Source organism: Colius striatus, chromosome 11 (assembly GCF_028858725.1).
Source record: "Colius striatus isolate bColStr4 chromosome 11, bColStr4.1.hap1, whole genome shotgun sequence".
Lineage (NCBI taxonomy): Eukaryota > Metazoa > Chordata > Aves > Coliiformes > Coliidae > Colius > Colius striatus.
The window spans coordinates 12,883,646-12,891,201 of NC_084769.1; the positions used below are offsets into that span (position 1 = coordinate 12,883,646).

At 44.8% G+C, this 7,556-nt stretch overlaps 1 protein-coding gene across 2 annotated transcripts in view; it reads left to right on the forward strand.

The window, feature by feature from the left end:
* The window catches only part of SEMA5B (semaphorin 5B), a 276,815-nt gene extending 271,128 nt beyond the window's left edge, over positions 1-5,687 (forward strand). For both annotated transcript variants that reach the window (XM_062005005.1, XM_062005004.1), the window contains exon 24: positions 1,350-5,687. In XM_062005005.1, the coding sequence (XP_061860989.1) occupies positions 1,350-1,505 (156 nt within the window). In that variant the 3' untranslated portion in view covers positions 1,506-5,687. The remainder of the gene's footprint in view (positions 1-1,349) is intronic.
* The last annotated feature ends 1,869 nt before the right edge of the window (positions 5,688-7,556 follow it).

Consider the following 7,556-nt stretch of genomic DNA (forward strand, 5'->3'; position numbering starts at 1 on the left):
CCTGATGACAAAGCCACAGTGTCTGAAGTTTAGGTGGCCAAAGTTAGATGGGTTAAGATGGAGCTGGGTATTTCACAGACTCAAGCATTAGTTAATTTCATCTTGCCCTGATCTGCATTGGGTAGGAAGTGTTTGTCCCAAGGGGGAACTGAGGTAAAGTGGTTCCCACAGGAGCATCAGGTTGTGGCAGAATAACCATTAGGTTCCAGGACAAGTTGCCTCATTAGACCTCTCTGTCTCTCTGCTCCAGACAGGACAGGTGCTCATACCGTCTTTAAAAGTGCATCACGAGGCTGCTGTAGCAAACACACCTCGTGATGACTCCCAGATCAGGGCAGTGAGTTCTCTGCATGACAACCATTAGCAGCACACTCAGGAGCCACAAAGGCCAGAGATATAGACAAGAAATTTAAGCCAGGCTTTAGATGAAAAAAACCTGTGCCTCAGCCAGGTTCACAGAAATCAGGTGGCTATCAAGATGCAGGAGAAAGTTCCATCAAATTATTGCACACACACAGCCCAAATGGGGTTCTGTCCTTGTGCACAGGTAACAGCTGGCATAGCAATGGGCTTTCACCTGGGGAGAGGGGGATATCTGCTTGCTGGTGGGAAGAGTTATAGCAATTCTTGCAAAAAGCAAAGCAGGTGGGAAGAGGGGAGGGAGAAAAAGCCATTTCTGAATCTTTACAGTAAAAGAGACGTTTGTGGTTCTCATTTTTTATGTTATTGTTGCCAACAATTGTTACGTGGTTGTTAAATATTTAAAGTCATTTTGGTTTTTCCAAAAGTGACCATGATTTGTTACTTATACTGTAGCTTACAGAAGTGACACACTTAATATCGGGGGGTCCAAACCTGGATATCTACCAATGGAGATGGAGATCAGGTAAATGCACACCTGCTCTTCCAAAGAGAAAAAGATGCTGTTTGGCAGCTGGTTTGAGAGGGAGCTGCAGGCCACACTATGAGCGTTTTGGAAGAGATTAGATCGAGCGCTGCCATTAATCACCAGCTTCCGTGTAGGCCCAGCATGGTTTTGTGTGACAATGGTGTTCAGACAACACGCCATCTACCAGGAGACTCCAGGTCTCTGGAGAAGGCTCTGGGTTCTGGCCCTAGCAGTAGCTGAGCACAGGTCCACCAAAGGAGACCTGGCAGGAGCTGCGGTCCCCCACAGCCCCATAGCGAGCGTGAGGTACCGTCTTACTCTCCCAGCCGGAGGGAAGGCGGTGGCGGCTGCAACAGAGACTGTGATGGAGAAGGCAGGTGAGAGGGAGGTGTCTGCAGGTAGAAAAGAGTAATTGTGTGGCACCATTGCCGTGTCTGTCATCTCCTCTTCTCTTTTACAGACACTTAACAAGAACAATTTGATACCAGATGACAGGACCAACTTCTACCCGTTGCAGCAAACCAACGTGTACACAACGACCTATTATCCCAGTACACTGAACAAATATGACTACAGGCCCGAGGCCTCCCCCGGAAGGACCTTTACCAACAGCTGATGATGGACTCATCCTACAGGACTGGATCACTTCTACATGAATTTTTTTTAACTGATTCTATGGACCAAATCCTGGCCCAGCCTCTAGATGTAAATATTGTACAGTAGGGTCTCCTTATTTTTTTTTTCTTCTCCTTTGATTAATTGTATTTCTTGTAAACAGCACATCTCCTTACAAGGACAAAAATGCATCTGGACCATTCTGCAGAGCTTTTGTGGATGTTTGGCTGGAGATGGCTCTTACTACTGCAACTGTTTATGGCTGGAAGATCAGCGTTGCTGTCCAAGGCCGACGTTGTCGAGGAGGTGGCTGTGTGCCGGGCTCGTTGGCCACCACGCAGCAGCACACGGGTGCACTCTGAGCCAGGCAAGAGGTGGCCTCCTGGAGCAGGGGTGTCTGCCTGGTGAGAAGCATCCTTCCTGAGACAGGACAGCACCGGTGTACCGGCTGTCACGCAGCTCATGAGACAGGCCAAGCGGGACTCCATCGCGCCAACAACTTGAAGAACGTTTTCTTTTCCTTTTCCTTTTTTTTTTATTTTTGATTTTTTTAATGTTTCTGAAAAAAGAAAAAATATTTAAAAAAAAAACAAAACAAGAAGTGACTTTCTAGGGCAGTGTTCCCTGTACCTTCAACAGAATCTTTTCATATTACAGGAAATACTCTCCGTGGCCGCCTTTGGTAACATACAGCTCAGCTGATGAGAAACAACACACCAACAAAGTGCGTTACCCAAAGAAGCTTTCCAGAATGTTTCCAGTCTTAATTAAAAGGAAATTACACAGGCAGTGAGACACTGAGGAAAGTAAATGTTGGAAAAACATCGGAGAAATGAACTTGGAGTGCCTAACAAACAAAGATGTTTATATCACTGGAAAAAAAAAAGATGTGATGATTGCCTCACAAGAGCCATGGGCTTTTTCTTTTTGCTTTCTTCCTTTTTCTTTGTTTTTTCTCTTCTGAGATGCTGTTAACTCTTTTTGTTCCAGCTCTGATCCTGATTGCAGTTTGCCAGGAAAGGCAACTTTAGAGGCCACGCTCTTCTTGTGGGAAATCGCCATGGTTTGGGCTATTTTTTCCTCGTGTTTTATTGTTGGCTTTTAGTTTGTTTACTTTCAAAGAGCGAATAATTCTGACTTTGCAAGGGGAGGGTATTTTTGTAAGGAATGTTTCCATAGTCTGACATGACCCAGAAAGTCTGCTGCACATTCTTATAGCGTCTTCCAGTCAGTACTCTATGAAATAGTAACACAGCTGAGTAATGTGCATTGTTTGCCAGTATTTCTTTAATTTTCCTGAACAAAAACAACCCGAGGAACAAATGCTGCTGCGGCTATTGAAGTAAATTGGGGCGGTAGCATTATTAAACAGTATATCCAGCCTTGAGATGTAATTTTGTGTATGTGTGTGACCGTGTCTATAAGAACTGTATTAGTTTGATGCAGAAGCCATGTTGTCTACAACCAGATGTTTGTCTGACATAATTGTTTGGCAAAACAAAAAAAGGAAACTTATTGCTGGTGCTTAATGTACAACTACATCCAATGTGTTAGCAACGTGAACAAGTTCACCGCTGTTATCATTCAGTGTTTCTAAATATTTATAATGAACTCCTGATGCTAAGGATTTTAGAATGTCGCGATACCGAGCATGAGATAAAAGTACACCCTGAAACGTGCATGAGCTCACGTGGTCCCGAGCTTGGCTTTGTTGTCTGCATCTTGCTCGAGCGCTTGCCGTGCCCGAGCTTGGCCGGTGCCTCGCCCGTGTTCCCAGCGGTCCCGTTTGTCCTCGCTTTATTTCGGCTCTCTCTGTAAGCTGACACCGATCGTTTCTCAGTGCTGTTCCCTTGCCAGTTACTTGTTTGGTGCCCAGCCTGGGCTGTGTGCTCAGCTCTTTCACGTAGGCAGCCGGTAGGAAATGAAGAGAGACTGTGTTGCTCGTGACAAGTATATTGCTTTTCCCGTGAGGAAAAGCCAACATGGCTCTGTAAGCCTGTGCTACGGTGGTTTGACCAGGAGGCAAGAATAAAGTAGCCTCCCATTTTTAAATTACTTTGTTCAACTTCAGTTTGCAGTGATTGAAGGCTGTAGGGGTATTTGTAATAAAGTGGGGTTATTAGCACTGCCACGAGAACACCTTAGGCTCAGTGGTGCCCGTCATTTTCAGCAGCTGTTTTTCCTAATTTAGCAGCTCATCCTGCTTCTGCTCTGGTCTCATCAGCTGAAACAGAGGGAACAGAGGAAGAGAGAGAGACAGAGGTGCCCTTGAGTAGATGTACTCGCATTTGGAGCAGTGGGGTCAGGAGCTGATGGAGACCTTGAAGCTCTGTCTGAAGCAGCCTGCTGCAACCAAGCAGGCACAGTGCCTTGGTGGCCCTCAGCCCCCTGGTAATGTTGCTGGGACGAGAGCAGCAGGAGTGAAGCAGGAAAGCCTTGGGAGCAGGTAGCAGGGCCTGCAGGGGGGGTTCTTCCCAGGCCTCTAAATCCCACCTGAGGAGCGATGACTTTGTACCTCGTGCCAGGACGAGTTTGCCCCATCTCACTGAATGTCTGCATCTCCCTCAGCAACACTGACAATCCTGACTTAAGGTAGTTCTAACAAACAACTATGTAGCCCAGTGGTTGAAAATTATTACATTAGACTATCAGAATGGGATTTCCCAGCTTTAATTTATGTGATTCAGAAGAAAACATTGGCTCCCAAGATCTCACCCAGACCACTGTAAAACTAAAGCCATCTCTGAGCTTCCCCTGCAGAAGATTCCCTGCATCTACACATTCTGCAGTTGCAATGCACGTGGCAGGATTGCAGCTGGAGTTTCAGGGGATGCCAGCAAGTCAAATCTGGCAAATATTTTAATTTTCCATTTTTTTCCTTCTTCCTTGGGGTTTTTTCCTTCCTCCTCAAGCACTTTTCCATTTTTGGCTTCACAGAATAACACCATGTAAACCGATTTTCTCTGGTTTTTTTCCTGCCAAGTGCCACAGAGCAGCTGAAATGTTTTAACTGTACAGCCCACCAAGACAGGTCATTACTGCCATTGTGATCAGGAGGTAGGTATTTTGTGGGCTTTTGGAGGGCAGATGCTTCGAGAGTGTTGCGTGTGGTTATAGCTTCATCGAGACGTTCCTCCTTACCAACCCCTTTTTATATAATTGGCAATCACGGCAAGGGTCTGTAGACTCCATTTGAGCAGAAAGTAGAATCCAGGAGAGAGTGAGAGAAAGGAATGAGAATGGCTGTTACTCAATTATTGTTTGCATGAGAGTGCAGTTCTATAAGGACGACGTTAATGCGGTATGAGAGTTGCTTTTTTTATGAGCTCTCTAATGCGTGGCAGGTTAATGACACCATGTTCAGTGAGATTCTTGCCAGCCAGGTAATTCGGCAGCTTGATCATCAGGTCTGTAATGTTTACAGCAGCTTGAATTGCTCCTACAGCTGGATGTTAAAACTTGCTAAATTTTCCTGTTCCTAAGGCCATTGGGCATTGGAAGTGCATTTACTTTGGGAGCATTGCTTTCCAAGTCTCTCATCCCACTCTAGCTATGGTTTTTTCATTCACTTCTAAGACAGAGAAGGGGAAACTTGGGCAGATCCTGTGTTGGGCCAGAGACCCTAGTTCTCTGCAAACCCCTTGGATAGGATTCTGGTATACAGTGTGCAAAATATGGTGGAAATCTTACAGCCACATATGTAGCAGAAACATCTTCTCTTATGCCATTCCTCTTTCTCTTTCCATGGCAGTGGCTGCCTCCCTCCCTCCAGGAGGACTCTGGCTTTTGGCCTTACCCAGGCTGTCTTGTGCTGTTGCTGTCAGGCTTAGTAACTTGTGCAGCTCACTAATAGACAAACCACTCGACGATGAAACCACGACATAAGAGGTGCTGTTGCTCTAAAGGTGCACTTGAATGTTCAGCACACAAGCCAGGGCTGCTCTTAAATCTATAAACTGTACAGACATTACAGGAGAAGAGTATGTATTGTCTTACCACCGCTGTTCCTAATGCCTTACGTTCAGATAATGAGATGGTTGGTTTGAAATCAACAGAGAGGAGGGAAGGAGTGCACGTCCCATGCAGACAATTTGTCACCTCCGATGTTAATCTGATGTTAAGCCCACCTGGGCAGAAAATTGCTGTCCACTGAGATTGATTTATTCTTTGTACCAAATGTAGTGGGGGGAAGAGTTATATATATATAAATATAAATATATATATATATATAAAAAAATGTAAATGTAAAGTTTCTGTAACAGCTTACTCATTTTTTGTAATAGTGTATACATCTATCAGTGGATAGATACAGTATATATTTATAATATATACACACACAATATATATATTTAGCAAAATGCCTGCAAAGGAAACTTAGTATAAGAAAGGCAGTGCTGGTATTTGAATTCCACAGGGACAAAGTGAAGAGAAAATAAACTGTAAAAAGCTGGTATCTTTTCCATTAGTTTTAAACAAAAAAAATCCCCACTTTTGAGGTAAATGAAATATAATTTTTTAACTGAAAAGAAAGTTGATTTTTTTTCTTTAGTTAGAAATGCTGATTCTCCTCTAAATCATTCTAGTTAAGAATGATTAAGGAAAAAAAAAGATTCTTGTTACTGCTTTTATTTTCTGAATAAGCCTCCCAAGCCTCTCATGTGTATCACTCTGTTGTTTTTGTAATGATAAGTAGGGAGTAATTACGCAAGGAAAATTAAAATAGCAAGTAGGAGTAACAAATATTGTACCATTAGAGCAAAAGACAACATCTATTAGAACGGGGAAAATGGCATCTTCCGTGTTAAAGAAGTTAGCAACTGCCTTCTGAGTTGCTGGTCGGCCTCGCCTTAGCAGCCTACTAGGGAGTGTTAGTACAAAATGTAGGGAAGAGAAACCCTGCAAACCCGTGGCTTTTGGTTTTCAGAGGGGTCTGAAACAGCCACCAGGCCATAGGACCGGGACACCTGGTGCCCTGGGTGTCTCTGGAGCTTCCAGCGTGGAGGCTCTGCGTCTGTATGGCTGGCTCTATCAGCGCCTCAGGACAGGGCCCAGCGCCCCTCACAGCTCACTGGCACAACAAATACCCAGGAAACTGCTTCTGGAGGGTTGCTGCTTTTTTTTTTCCAACAGATCACTTTAATGCCCTGGTGACCAGGGCCCAGACTCAGGCAGGTGAATCTTCCCCTTAAGCTTGTTAGAAGGAAACTTCAAGCAGCTTCAAGAGCAGATGTAGGGCAGGTGAGCAAATACACAAATTTTGATGCTAACTGATGGCCAGAGCCTTCAAAACTGGACAGAAGTCCTTCTGGAGCTGGGTCCTTGTGGGGTTTAACCAGTCTCAGCCGTTCTACCTGGAAATTCCTCCTTTGGGCCCTCAGTGCCTGCATTTGTGCTGGCTGGAGGAGCAAAACCAGCAGCCCAGGATTTAGATAGCCACAAAGGTGAGTGCTCAATAGCATTCAGCACCACTTTGGATCTTGATTTGTTTTTCCCATTCTGCCTCCAGCCTCACTTGCAAATTCACCCCTGCTACTGGAGAGGGTTCAGTGCTGTAAGAGCAGCGTTTGGCTTTCTGCAAGTCCCAGCTGAGATGTGGTTTTAAACAAAGCATTCACACTGCACTCTAGTTCTGAAATCTCTGTGAGTGGGATCTTGTTAACACACGTGCCACAGAGTCCAGCAGAGGTTGGCATGGATGGGACATTAAGCAAAAGTGATTTCAGTGCCAAAATGTCAAACAACATAAAAGCCATCCAGCTGCATGTCACTGTGGTTTCCATTCACACACACCCCTCCTTAGGTAACAGCCAAACCTGTGCATACTTAAAAGCGATGAGGTTAATTAGGAGCATTCCCACAGAGGAAGCTTTAGGGAGCATAAACGGTATGTGAGATGGAAATGATATGACTTGGATTTTAATTGAGGTGGGAGAGTGACAGATGCAATATTGGATCTTGGATACATGGGGAATTGTTACCTGAACACAGAATGCTTGCCCCAAAACAGTAAAACCTGGAGAGTATTATTGGACTGTTGTGAAGGCACATCACC